The sequence below is a fragment of the Colius striatus genome, chromosome 1 (genome assembly GCF_028858725.1).
Source record: "Colius striatus isolate bColStr4 chromosome 1, bColStr4.1.hap1, whole genome shotgun sequence".
NCBI lineage: Eukaryota > Metazoa > Chordata > Aves > Coliiformes > Coliidae > Colius > Colius striatus.
In genome coordinates, this window is record NC_084759.1 from 90,919,801 (window position 1) to 90,934,225 (window position 14,425).

At 43.4% G+C, this 14,425-nt stretch overlaps 1 protein-coding gene across 3 annotated transcripts in view; it reads right to left on the reverse strand.

The window, feature by feature from the left end:
* Window positions 1-3,313: 3,313 nt before the first annotated feature.
* The window catches only part of PDE9A (phosphodiesterase 9A), a 52,205-nt gene continuing 41,093 nt past the window's right edge, over window positions 3,314-14,425 (reverse strand). For all 3 annotated transcript variants that reach the window (XM_061988617.1, XM_061988616.1, XM_061988615.1), the window contains 8 exons: window positions 12,093-12,197; window positions 10,893-10,975; window positions 9,875-10,031; window positions 8,583-8,696; window positions 7,792-7,896; window positions 6,148-6,276; window positions 5,863-5,958; window positions 3,314-4,193 (listed from right to left, as the gene is read on the reverse strand). In XM_061988617.1, coding sequence (XP_061844601.1) covers window positions 4,143-4,193; window positions 5,863-5,958; window positions 6,148-6,276; window positions 7,792-7,896; window positions 8,583-8,696; window positions 9,875-10,031; window positions 10,893-10,975; window positions 12,093-12,197 — 840 coding nt within the window. In that variant the 3' untranslated portion in view covers window positions 3,314-4,142. The remainder of the gene's footprint in view (window positions 4,194-5,862; window positions 5,959-6,147; window positions 6,277-7,791; window positions 7,897-8,582; window positions 8,697-9,874; window positions 10,032-10,892; window positions 10,976-12,092; window positions 12,198-14,425) is intronic.

Genomic DNA, 14,425 nt, shown 5'->3' on the forward strand with positions numbered 1-14,425 from the left:
TCTTGTCACCAACAGACATGTTGCTGTGTTTTGTTCCCTGCCTTGATACAAAGAAATCAAGGAGATTATAGTGTGAGAAAGAGATAAATCTGGGGAGATTTTGCATTAGTAGGGTAGGTGATTTGCCCCATCATGTCTGCCTTCTCACGGAAATCTTCATGACAAAACAGAGCAATATGTCAGGAGAAAAAAAAAGAAGTGTGCAGCCCCTACCATTCTGTGATTCTATGTGAGTCTGTGTATGCTCTTAATACTACAAACCAGGCACAAAGGTAAGGCTTGTTCTTCAAATGCCTCCAGAGAGAAGGGGCGGTTTGCAGTAACAACCCACTGCTTAAACAGAAACATTGAATACTGCTTGGCAACGCTTCTCCTGATGGGCTCATACTCTGCGCCGGCACTCAGCTTTGCTCCCGTATGGAGCAGACACTGTTGTTATTGCTGCTCAGAGGCAGCACTGAGATTAACAGTTTCCATATACAGACGCTTCTTTGGCATTACATAACCTGTGTATTTAACACACACTAAATTTTCATTGCAAATTGGCTGCTGTGGGGGTATTCACATTTTTTAAAGGCCATTTCGTTCCCAAGACATGCCGTTACACTATAGCCTTAGTTTGATCCGATTATGAAAGCCATACTGAAAAAATGAAGTGAGTATGGGGGCTGTGGGATCTCATAGTTTTAAAAGAATAGGAAATAAAATCCAAGGGCTCATCATTAGTTTTCCAAGTCAAATGGCATGGAACGGTTATAACCTGTTTTGTGTTCATCTTTGATCACAAGTATAAGAAGCAGTAGCATCGTATGACTGGAATGCGTGTGGCAATGGCACGATGCTGAAAAGACCCAGGCAACAGATCATAGGAAGTTCTTTGTGAGGCATCTACCATAACCTGAAACAACAAGACTGAGATAGAAGACTGAGACAGAACAATGAGATTCAATGTCTTTCATTGGATTAGGGAGAAAGAAGACTCAATCACACTTGAGGCATCCTACCATTCTGTGATTCTCTGGTTCTGTGATCCGTCTGGCTGCCTCAAAATACCTTAGTTCTTATGCTAAGTGTAGTTTTAAAATGTCAGCCTCAGAATGTGTGACATTTTAATGGGCTGACTGCCAAGATTCTGAAATCCATTAATTTGGGATTGAATCACAGCGTCAAATATTGTGGAAAAAGTGTAAGAAACTGGAATGATGAGAGAATGCCTTGCATTCCCCTTGGTTAAACATGTGTTGGAAGCACTGTCTCTTAGAAATCTAATACTACAAAGCAAATGAGATTTTCAAGTGCTGTGGTATTGGTATTTACACCAATAGCTGGTTGTGATTGCATGTGGTCTTTTTTACAGCTGTCTGTGAATGGCAGCCTGGATGTTGCCTGTTCTTTCAGTGAGCCACATGGTGTATTAGAGCATTGTGAGAGTCACTAGTGCAGCCCTAAGGATGGATTGCATTTCTGATGCAGCTCCAGTAAAACCAGCGGGATTTCACCAATGTCCTCTCATCGTCTCTTTCCAGTAAACACTGGTCAGGTTGCACTTAAAAAATGATGGCTAAAGGTCCCGCACTATGCATTTAGCCACTATTTGCCAGGTTCCATATGGCTAGGCTTGTGGGAGTTAAGCACATGCATAAATACTTGTTGGATTAGGGTTTATGGTGAGAGGAAATCCTTCCAACTGAAACAAAACTTCCTATCAGGATCTAACTCTTACACAGTTTTAGTGTGGGGGGGGGAAGCAATCAAGTTACTACAGCAGGTTTTCTCATCTAATGCAACTAGATTGGTGCAGTACTTGGCATAGTCGAAGCAATTGTTTATAGCTCCTACACAGCTCATCTCTTTGGGAGCTGATTTGTGATGGAAATCCACTTGAATGGAGACGATAAATTCGATTCACTTGTGTAAAGAAGTGAAGAATTCCACAGCAGAACAATCTGGATCACAATGTACTTTGGATTATAAGATTTAGTAGAGAAAAAAGGTCCAAACCACATAATTCAGATCCAACTTTCAAGCATCAAAAGTTTGAGGTTAACGAAAACTAGAGTTTAGTTCATCCATTCCTGAAGATGACTGTGTACCTTGGAGCTGAACCTGTGCTTGGATCTTCCCTGCTCAAATCCATGTCAGACCCTTTCCTAGTTTGCTGCAGAAAGCCCAAAACCACACACACCGAAAGCTGTTCAAAGAGGAGACAGCTTGAGCAGGAAGAGCCATGGCCAGAGAGAAGTATGTAGCTGTGAGTCTGTCCTAGGTCTCTGGAAACATGTAAGGAGGAATAAGGTAGAGGGGTGGATGTTTTGAGGTAATATTGATCTCCCTGAGAGACTGGAGGGTAACTGAAGTGATACAGTTTTGTACAAAAGATCAAATAGGGAAATAGCACTGAGGGAGAAACAAGAGTTAAGTTCAGAATTAATGCACATAAACAATGGGAGGAAAAAATCTGCATTTCCAGAGAGGAGAAAGGTTCTGTTGTTCAGAGGTGGGCTTGGTACTAGATACTTGTCAAGGTGAGCTTCTCAAGGTGTTTCCTGGGTCATGGGGGAAAAGACTGGCCCCCACATGCTCATCTCTTTTGAAAAATAAGCCCAGACAAGCACCTGTGGCTTTGAACTTTGCAGAGGCAAAGTGTCACCCTTATTGCTAGCACACCTAGCAAACTTGATAGGGCAGCCTAGGGAACTGAGCCAAGGAGGACCAAAGCCACATGTGTGATGCTCTGCTGGCTGCATGTCCACGGCTGCCAGTGCAGGGGATGCCAGCAAGCCAGGGTGCACACAAGTCACTGGTCTGAGCAGCCATTCCATGGCAGGAACTGATCCTATCTGCTGAAATCCCCAGTGAGAGAAACCAGGAGACAGTGAGCAGCATAGCAGTCGCCTGCCTCTCATGGACATGGGGAGAGGAGATTTCTTCTGTCCTGCCCTTTGTCAAGGAGGTGCACAGGAGTCATTCACAGTATTTCATGGTGTTTGTTCGCACAACTGCAACTCCAGGCAGAGCTCAGCTCCCAACCTTGATAGAATTATCAAGGGAAGGGAAGAGCTCTTCTGGTATTGCTCTTATGATGCAAGCATACCACCAAAAATATTTCTAAATCTCCTCTGAGGGAGAACCGACTCTCTCTTTTCCTTTACAGCCCCTTACATTGTATTCATTGTGAAAGCATTTGTCTTTAGGAACAGGGACAGTTCTGTTGTGAAAGCATATGCAAAAGAAAACAAGTACAACACCCGTTTCTGTAGAAGAATATATTATTTAGCAGATCAGTTTAAAAGTTAAAAAAAAATCTGTACATCTTTGAAGGTTCTTCTTGTTGGTTTTTTTTGCATCCATGAGGATAAAAATATGCTTGCACAGTGGTTTCAGCTTTGTGCTCCTTTCTTTGCTTGTGCTGAAGGTTCCCATTGTGTCTAGCTGTACCAGGCCACAAAGCAAACCTGCAAACTCACTAAAGATTTCTTCTGATTTCTTCTAGTGTAGAAAACAAACAAACAAAAAAATGCATCCACTATGCTGGGCTTCTGAATGTACTGTGAACACTATAAAATTCAGAGAATAATACGGACAAATGTGTAATTAGGGCCAACTAGGCAAACAAAAATATATGCCAGGACCCCAGTCAAAATACAACCATCTGTTAAGCTATGCTCTAATTAGCATAGTGCTGCACACACAGATAATAGTGGCTTGACTAAAACAACCTTTTCTTTTGTTTTTGGATGCCAGAGGATCATTTTTCCACAAAAGGCTCCTTAGCAAAACTCTGCTTTGTCTCTAAAGACTGCGGTCAGTGTGGTCACCAAAAAGGCAAATCTGCTGCAGATCTGAGCTGTGTTACAACCTGTGCGATGTCCGCCGGGAACGTGTTGCTGAGGGGGCTGCGGTGGGCATGCCAGAGCATGGAGTCCTTCGGTGCCCGGTGACTGCAGTGCCCGTGGGAGCAAGCTGCAGGCTGTAGACAAGGTGCCCAGGTGTGCAGGCAGGGCATCTGTGCCTGCCACTTCTCCGCATACACGGTCCCAGGTTGGATTTTGATGTAGCCATCATGTCTATTTGGCAAATACGGCATTTCTCAGGAACAGAATCACCTCAGGGCTTATGTTGTGCTCAGAGACGTTTTGGTCTCACTTTTCAGTGCTGCTGGTGGTCAAACTTTCACTTTTCTTTTTCTGCAGCTGAAATGAAGAGCAAAGCAGGATTAATAGTGCCGACTGGCACAGTGCTGCTTTCCACGGCTGCTCTGAGTCACACACTCATCTCTCCATAAGGCATGTGCAACACTTCTTGGGAAATAATAGGCAGCAGCCTGTGATATCACAGGCACTGTTTTGTCCAAACAGTTCTGGATTTATGTCCTGAGTAAACAGAACTCAGGCTCCCTCATCATCTGTTATGCTAGGCTCTCAGACTACTAACTAACTCCTGTTGTTTCAGGGTATTTCTGAATTCAGGCAGCTCCTGTTTTCCTAAGACTTCTTGTGCCAATCTACTGTAATTAAAGCTCCATCAGTTTGTATAAAACTTCTGTTTTGACAGCTTCTGTAAACCAAAAGTAAAATCTCAGCTCAACTTCAAAGATGAACAGAAAGTCTGGCAGTCATATTCTAATTCTTCCCTCCTTTGAGAAATGCTCCTCTCTAAACTGAAGAATACCTAAAGACTTTATTGTCTATAACTTAGTGCCCTCAAAGCACTTGCTCTTTGATTAACCAGCCTTAGTATTCATGCTGCTGAGGGGCTTTTCCTTCAAAGCACTTGGGAAGAGGTGGAAGTTACACCAGAAAGCTCCTATTCCACTCATCCATCCAAGGATGATCAGGTGAATGCACCTTCATTTCCCACATATCAAACAATATCAGCACAACTAATGCTCCAGAGCACTTCCCAAATTATTTTAATGACAGTGTGACAGATAGTATCCTGCCTACATAATAAATTTGTTCGTGTCAGGAAAGCCCTCCACTGTGATGCCATATGGGCTGGTTTTGTCATCTGCTTTTGGCAGGATAAAGAAGCACTCACAGAGGAGTGCAAGGACAGTGTGCAGGCTCAACATCATGGGCTGCAGGGTGCTGCAGGAACCAGGCCAGCAGGATGGCTGGCTGCTGCACCATGAGCCTCGGGCACCTGCCCCCAGGGCTTTGCCTTGCTCTCTGCCTTGACAGGGCTCTGAGGCAGCACAGATGTGATTGGACACCACAGATGTGGTTACATGTATAACCTACCTCCCCTAAGCCTTACATGTCAAAATGAGACACACTATAAAAGGAATTCCCCACTCAGCCTGGGCTATAAAACAGCTTAATTGGTTGTATGTTTAATCCTACTGAGTGCTGTGTATGAGAGAGCAATTCCTTATAAAATTCAAGCACATCCTTGATGATAGGCACGTGAGTGGAAGTTTCTTCCCAGAAAGTAAACGTACATGTTGGCGTTGCCATGCCCCGAATGGCCCAACCCCAGGATCTTTTGCTGCAATCTAGCCCAGGCTAACTCCTTCCCGAGGGGAAAGCAGCTCCCTCCAGGAAGAGATATTTGTTAAAATGTTCTCCTCAGGTGGTTATCTCTGGGTTTTGTCTCGAAGTCCTTCTTTTGCAACCAGCTCCCTTACCACAGCTGTACTGTGTGGTGCCTGGTGAACTCTGCAAGGGCATGGTCTTGCACACAATAATTACTGTTTGTGGTGCACACCTTTCTTTAGCCAGGCATAATAAATATGTTTCTCATGATTATGATTATGCTGTGAGCTTGCCTACTGTTTTGGAATTAAGCTGCTATTAAATTGTAAGATTTGACTTGTTCAATCACAATGTTTGCTTTATCAAAGAGATATTTAGAGCTTACCTCTTTCATAGCATCATCTATCTGTTTTAATTCCTCATAGCGATCCCTAGATTCCCAAAGGGGCTGGAGCATCATCTCCTCCACTTCTGGGAATAGCTAGGTGAAGACAACAGAGACATTATCAACATTTCTTCTTGTATTCATTAACCTGCACATGCTAGAAATGAGGTGAGAGGCAAGTTGTGAACGGTAGATCACCGTTTCCCTGGCTAACTAAACACCCGTCAGAGCAAACACTGAAGCTCTGCACGCCCTTACTTCTGCTTGTAACCCTGGGTGACTTACCTTTGTTACTGTTTCGAACATGGGGATGAGAATGAACTTGAGGAAGCCAATCTGTGCTGTTGGCTTGGTCACTTTATCGCGATCCATGAATGGTGCCACTGGAAGCCCCTCAGATTTTTCTCGGTCGCTCTGGAACAAATCCAGAGGTAAAAAATATTAATCTTGGCTAGATGTCTCCTCCTCCTCCTCTACTCTGCCCTGGTGAGGCCTCATCTGGAGTAGTGTGTCTGGTTCTGGGCTCCCCAGCTGAAGAGGGACGGGGAAATTCTAAAGGCAGTCCAGCGCAGGGCCACCAAGATGATCAGGGGACTGGAACATGTTTCATACGAGGAAAGGCTGTGGGAACTGGGGCTGTTTAGTCTAGAGGAGACAGGGGGGATCTCATTAATATTTGTGAGTATATAAATGGTGGATGTCAGGAGGTTGGGGTATCCTTTTTTTCTATTGTATCTAGTGACAGGACAAGGGTTAATGAGATGAAGCTGGAACACAAAAAGTTCCATTTAAATGTAAGGAAAAACTATTTCACTGTTCAGGTGAGGGAGCCCTGGCACAGGCTGCCCAGGGAGGGTGTGGAGTCTCCTTCCTTGGAGGTCTTCAAAACCTGCCTGGACACATTCCTATGTGACCTGATCTAGGTGGACCTGCTTCTGCAGTGGGGTTGGACTGGATGATCCCTAGAGGTTCCTTCCCACCCCTACCATTCTGGGATTCTATGAACTATAATGGGTAGTACTAGGCTACCTACTTGACCACTGTTCCTATGCGGGTTCATGTGCACACAAGACTGTGTGCAAAAAATATATCCCGTAGCAGACTTGATCTCGCAATTATTTGTTCTTTTGGCACACAGTGCTTTTGGTGCATGGCCAAAACAGTAAGGCACACAGATACTGTAATTTTGAGGAAAAAGCTGCAGATGCAATGAGCAAGGATTGCTTCTGACACATCATCTGAGGTTTCTTGTGAGAAGCCTTCCTTGGCATGCACCTTTCAAAGTATAGACAAAACACACATGAAAGCTCTGGTTTTTCCTCCTCAGAGCACTGCAGCTACATGTCACCTGACATCCCACTGCTGCAGCATGTACATACTGCTCAGGAGTCTGAGGACTACTCTTCCAGGGGTCCTTTTTTATGCAATCAGAAGTTGTATTCAGCTGGGAATCCAGGGAGGAGCAATGGATTGTGGAGCTTAAAATCTGACTTTGCACACCTCAGCAAGATATCTGCTTTCTCTTGAGGGGAATGTCCATATACAGGGAAAATTAGCTAAACTCGTGTTCCCATGTGATGTTTGATATCATTTACTTGACAGCTTTCTCTTGCCACTGCTTTTGCCCTTTGGCCTCAAAAATCATTTATATGTCAAATGAACTTGCAAGGCAGCTGCTTGACAGAGAACAAGCTTCAGCCTGCTAGCATTAGGATTTCTGGGTTGCTTATTGTCTTTCATCTGCAAATTTCAGTTAATTGTATTCACTTGCTTTCTGAACACCTTCTCTTGCAGACACCCTTCTTCAGCTTTCTGTAAAAGAAGCTTTTCCATCCTAGAGCTAGGTGTCAGACAGCAGAGCACCTGTAGCTGAAGTGTGATTCAGGAAGAGAAGCAATTTTTCCAATTACATCTGCCCCTCATTCTTACCTGCATAAAATACTCCTCCAGCAAGCAGTCTACCCAGGGCTCTGCTACTTCCATTGGGCGGACTTCATTGGAGATATCACAGCATTTTATCAGTACCATCTTCAGCTGAAAGGGGATAATACTTTAATACTGTAGTCAATGCCAGCCTTTTATTCCCATAATCCGGGACCTATGTCTTTACAATGCATTGAGAAGCAGTGTTTTCAAACAGAAAGGACAGTTTTAGGATTAAATCAGAGGTCTTAAATGATCTGTATTTTTTTCCACTCTCTCAGTTACTCGGTGTAAATCCACTTATCCTCTCTTTGCCTTGGTTTCCCTGTCTGTAGCACTGGGATATGTCATTTGTCTACTGTGCATTTATCTGCTGCATGAAGAGGTTCAGCCACTAATGACCATGAAGCTGTTTGTGGGGTACTCAGAGGCAGCTGGAGAAAGACCTTCCTGGACATCAAAACCAACTGGATTGGAAAGTAGAGGAAACTAGAGTTTGCACTCTCCTGGATATTTTTTGCCCCGCAGAAATGGACAAGAAGAATTTGTGACCTGACAGAGTAAACTTTGATTTTTTTCCCTGATGGGACTCCAGGATTTCTAAAGCTGAAATAATCTGTTTTATGTAGATTATAGCACTACCAATTTGCAATTCTTATTGGTGGGACAGAGGATGTAGGAAGGATTATTTTTCAATTATGTATGTTGAATCCTTTTTTTTTTTTAAATAAATGAATGTTAATCTACAAGCTTTCACATTATGCACAGAAAAATAATAACCTATAAAACCTCCTTACACAGGTCATGTGTTCTTCATTTGAGTAGTCAAAATTTTCCATTTTCTCCTTGAAAGAGTCCATTATTTCTGCATGTCTTGCCATGTCTGTAGCCAGGATTAACGTGATTATCCCCTAGCAAAGAAAACACATTCACATATTAACTTGACTTTCTTTACAAAGTCTACTATGGCAGAGCAAAGTAGGGTCTTTCTTACACACAAAAAGCCTCCACAACATTGTTAGTACTGAAAGGGGAAGTTTCTGACTTGAGACTGCCAAGCAAGCTGGAAAAGGGCTATAAAGAGTTCGTGGTACATGAAGATGAGGGTTGGATTGATCTGTAATACTGGTGTGATATTCCAGAGGCACCAAAGTTTTCCCTTTGTGATTGACTAATTGTGGAAAAGCAAACTGCACAGTAAGATGTAAAAAACCACAGTTGGTTTGTCAAGATCCACTTTTGGCTGCTTGGAAGCACTCTAGGTTTTGCTGCTGACTTTTAGTGGCCCTAAGAAGAGGCAAAAATCAGCAGATGTGGATGTCCTCTCTGCTCATCCTCCTTGGATTAAGGACTTTGAAATACCCAGATACAAGCCAATGAGTTAGGAGCTCTGTATCCTCCTGCTAGGCACAGTTTATGATGCGAAAACATCTGGTTAATTTAAAGTTGCAGGTTTTCAAGCAGATCTGTCTGTTTTGGGCCCATGTCTGCTTCCCATGCATTGGCAGAATCTGGAACTCAAACCAGAGCAGTATGCTAACTTTCACATTGCTCTGCTTCTCATTTGGTGTGTAAGGAAGGTGTAATGTGGGAACTAAGAGCAAATTTTGCCCTTTAGAGCTCTAATGGGAATTGTACCATTCTTCCTTGTCTCACAGATAACTGTGATGGCTCCCAGTCCACCAGACACTCTTCCAACAGTACAAGTGCTCTGCTGTTGTAAATCTGTTCCCATTTTGAAGCCCCTCTTAAAATTAGTACAATGCTCTCTTAAAGCATAAACTTCTGCCATGAGAGCTTACTCTTTTCCCAGTCAAAGCTAATTTGCTCCTTCAGTAATATAAATATCTACCAACAAAATAGGCTTCAACAGTTAGAATGTACTCATTATTTCTCAGCAAGACATTCCAGAGACTGCTGCTGTGGACATCTTCCAAGAATCTCCCTTGGAGTATTCTAGTGTGAGGGGCTTTTTCAAATCCTACCCTCCAGGGAGAATGATTCACTCTCATTGTACAGCAGGGAAGTCTGTGTGTGCTTACATCTTCAGGAACAGTTTGTACGACACAGATGGGAGCAGCATTCGTACCTGTCTTATCTGTTTGAATTGGTCCTGGTTGACATTCGAGAAAATGTTGTATTCTGGCTGGGAAATTATCTGGAAAGCCACAGCACAGTGGTGGTTCTCCAGTGGGGAGATGTCATTGTACCGTACTGCAAGCTCAGTTCGTGCATTTATCTGATAGCTGATGGGAAGAAAAACAATTGAGAGCTCCTGCAGACACACACCAGCTGCTCTAAACCAAGCTGCTTACTTTTATTTACATTCTTTTCAATACTTATTCAACTAGCTGCAGTTTGCATTTTGATCTTTAGCACTAACACAGATTTTTCGAGAAGACAGATAGTACTTTAATATCATCTTAAGCACTATTCCCCTGTAGGTCCTGCACTGGCTTTTGGTTTTAATTTTACTGAGCCTCTGTAGCTTAAAATGACAAAAAGCAAGCAAGGAAGGAACTGTGTGGGCTTCATTCCACCTCCACTAATGTCAACAGAAAGATTCTCACTGATCCCACTGAGAATTGAATTCTGCCTTTATTTAATGAATGGCTACAAATAAATTAGATTATCTCTTTTTCACACACACATACGTGCACACAAAAGTGTCCATGGGTCGACAATTCTGATTTCCTCGCGTGTTAATAAAGAGAATAATATGGACTTCATGATTTCCAATTAAGAAATGATGTGTAAGTTAAATCACCCTTTGCATTTTACCATAATCATTGCATTTCAGTCAGGGGAGGCTGTAATCGTTTATACCCTCTCTCTCAGCTGCAAAGCATTTTACCTCATTTTCTCAGAAGTAGGGGAAAGAGGTGGAACAGAAATCTGGAAACGCATTTTCCTTACAGAGCCAGGGACAGCTGGCAATCTCAACCCACACCTGACTTTTCTGCATGAAGCTCTGCCTTGGCCCATGTGTGGATGGGCCTTGGGGGAAGGTCATGGCCAGCTCAAGCTGTGAGAAGGAAAACCCGGTCTACCAAAAATGCCAGCTACTATTACCTTCCCAGTAATGTTAAAGTAAGAGATGGGCTTACGTGTTGTTATAGCCCGGATGGTCCAGGTCATGGCACACTGCTGCAGTCATGAGAATCAAGATGTCAATTTGGGAAAACTTCTCCTATGAAACATGAAACACTAATGTAGTTTTACTTCCCCTGTCACCATAAATGAAAAGTAGTAACCCCCTCCCCCAAGTTTACTTTTTCGAGAAATGCAAATCTGAGCAAAACGAAGCATTGTTCCATAGATCGATTTGCTTCAGTCAAGAAAGAGAATTCTGCCTTCCCTTCCAGTAAAAATGACTCAAAATTGCTTTTGTAGCATTAAATAACAGCAGCTCAGAGGAGGCAATTTGCTTGAAACTTGCTATTACTGCAGAGATCATGTAAAAGCACCGAGATATTAGTACAGTCTCTTACAAGCCATTTGAGCATGCTGATTAGTTACGGGAGGGCTGGAAGACAGCTTAGTTGCCATTGCATTGTGCATTAACTAAAGTTATGAAAAGAGTGAGAAAAATTAATTGTTGTATTCCCATAGCTTCTAAACAGGATGAAATTCCATTAAAGCAAGTTTTTATTTGTACCAGAAAATAGACCAGTAACTAAGATATTTAACTATGGAAGAATTTAATGGAATAAAATCTAGTTTGTATAGAAATGAGATGAATAGATATGCACACAGGGTATCTAGTCAATGAAAATAAAGGAGGTCTATACTTTTGGACAAAGTACAGGTTGAATGTGAATCTTCCATATAGTACATGCAAGGCATTACTTGAAGTAGCTTGCCCAGGTGCAAGCACACATTTGGAGAGAATCTCTCATGGGAACGTTTAACATCACAGACAAAGACTGTATCCACAGGCCATAATTTAGTAGGCTTTTGGATCTGATTCATAGATGTTTCATGATGACAGAGCATCAGAAGATCTTCTGTGCACAAATTTGGGATATCCAGGAGGTGAAGGTAGCTTCCCACCAGCCTCAGAAAGCTGTGTTGGTGCTTGGACTCTGGGATAGGATAGAATAGCCAAGAAGGTAGGCAGAGGTGGGAACACAACATCTCTCCTCTCCCCAGGGACTGAACCAGTGCGGCTGTTGCAAAGCTCATCGCTCGCCAACAAGCTGGTGGCCTGTTTTGCCAGAAAAATGGCAGAGGTGTCCTGATATTCAGTGGATGAACACGTGCCCAGCGATTGAAATGGTGTGCTACTATGGAGGTGGGGGCCATACCTGGAGGCTGCAGAGCGAGATCATGCTGTACATCATCTGGGTCACGCAGAAGCAGTGCCGGAAATTGTGAAAGGGGTTGTTTCTGTAATTGTCGTGAATGCACAGCTGCAGAGAGAGGGAATGAAGCATTCAGAGACGGGAGAGCTCTGTCTTTACAGAAAAAAAAAAAGATTGCACACACTTCCCATCCTCCTTGGAAACACTGTATATCCCTACTGGAGTCCTACAGAGCCTGGTATTATTTTCTGCTAGGACAGAGTGACAGCACAAGGCCCTGTGACACTCTGCCTTCCTGGGAGTGGGTGGGAGATTACCGCCTTTCAAGGATTTGTCAGCAGGGAAAGCTCACAGTAACTTCTCTCTCATAACAGCTAGCCATGGGTAAACATCCCAGCACAGCTGCAAGTGCATCTCAGCCTTGAGATGAGACTCTGTGCTCTCATCCTGATTCTGCATTTCAAACCACACAGTGGATAAACAGTGACTTTGAGGTGTGTAAAGAAACTGAAGCACATCCCCATTCCCATCTCTTGCTGAATGCAAATTGGAGCTTTGCAATCTTCACAGCTGAAATTTAGTTGTTATTTCATTTGCAAAGGCTCGGAGGTGGCACTCTGGGACGTGTTGCTTGGCAAAGTGAAGATGTGAATACACATGCACTAGCACACCTGTGTGGATTTCCTATGCTAGGCAGCATGGGAGAGATTTAGCCATATAGACACGTGGGACTGATATTCATGTCTTTTAACTTTCTCCAAATCATAGCTGTGTGCCCTCATTACAAATGAAAGCTAAAGTTTGTCTTCCTGTGTGTCCTCAGTAGTTGCAGCTGGGCTGGCTGAGTGAGCTGGCACAGCTGGGTTAACACATGCCACAGTCATTCCTTCAAAGCACTAGATAGCCTTTGGTATCCTGTCCTGCACAAAATAGCCAAGCATCAGCAGTGCTGCTGAACCTCTTCTGCTGAATCTTCTGCAGTCTGGACCCCAGAGAGCCCTTATGTACGTGCTTCAATTACTAAGCCTGAATTAATGATGGGGATGGAATTTGTGTCCCCTTCTCCAGCTGAACAGTCAATTTACTTCATGAATCCTCATGTCTCATCAGCAACAAACCCTTCACCCTGAGACCTGCCTTCTAGGAAGCCTCAAAGCTCTAGATGAAGTCAAGAGAACTGTGGATTTTCAATGGTTATTCAGTATTTGGGGGTTCCAGCTGTTCGGATTATCCTGCAACAAGGACTTGAGGAATATACTACACTATTTTAAAATTAATAACTAATAGTGGAACGCCATCCAGGCTCTCAGATGATGGACAGTATCTCACAGACTCCACGTGGGCACCATGGCCATGTCCAGGCACTGTGCAACACTGCACAGATGTAATGTACACATCCAGCAGTGGAGCCCAGAGCATCCCAGGGGACTCCTGATGCAGAATACTGAAGGGCTGCAGTGGCTGGTTAGTATTAGTCATCCTTTCCTTCCCTTTCTGGAACATTTCTGTAGCCAGTGGATGTGGGAGCAAGAAAGCAAGCATATGAATGAGGTGGCTTTTTCTCACCCACTTAAATTCAAACTGGTTCCCGTACTGTGTCTGGGGAAGTATCATCATTTGAAGCAGAGTCCTTGGGGCTTTTTAAAAAATAATCTTTCTTTCTGCAAAGCTAGTGTTTAAGAAAGGAAGTCTGACCCTGTTTTACCTTTATAGAAAATACATCATAAACTCCCCTTGTTGGGAAGGAGGCTGTCTTAAATGCTACTGGTAACAAATTACTTGGAGATACAAGCTAACAGGAAGCTGCCTGCAGTACTGTGTGTGGGTGGCATGTTGATGTGTGTTGACATATCACCTTTTCCCATGTTTTCAGGCTGTGAGACAGGAGGAGGAAAAATTCTGTTTTTTCTACTCTGTGCTAGCCTTATTGTGTTCGGCTTCGTCCCACCATTTCTGTTCAACTGCTTTCTAAGGTCAGCAGTATTGAGCTTTTCATCTGCCTTCTTTGGGGAGAGATTTTCTGGGTCTCGATCATTTTTTTTGTAGCTCTTGTAGCCATACCATTTCTCTAAAGAGATTTAACCAGTGCTAGGCATAACTTTTAGATAAGCCTTATGCCTTATGTGGAGACATGGTAACACCAGTCCATTTTATCTCATATTCCAGTCTCTGATCAGCCTAATGCCTTGTTAGCTTGAGCAAGCAGCAGCACACCAAGCAGTGATAGCTGGCCTGCGTATGCTGCTGCCCAGGTGCTTTTTGTTGTTGCTGTATTCTGTGGTATGGAGAATCCAGTGGTTTGCTTTGTCTTTTCTAGCAGCTTCCTGAATTTGTGT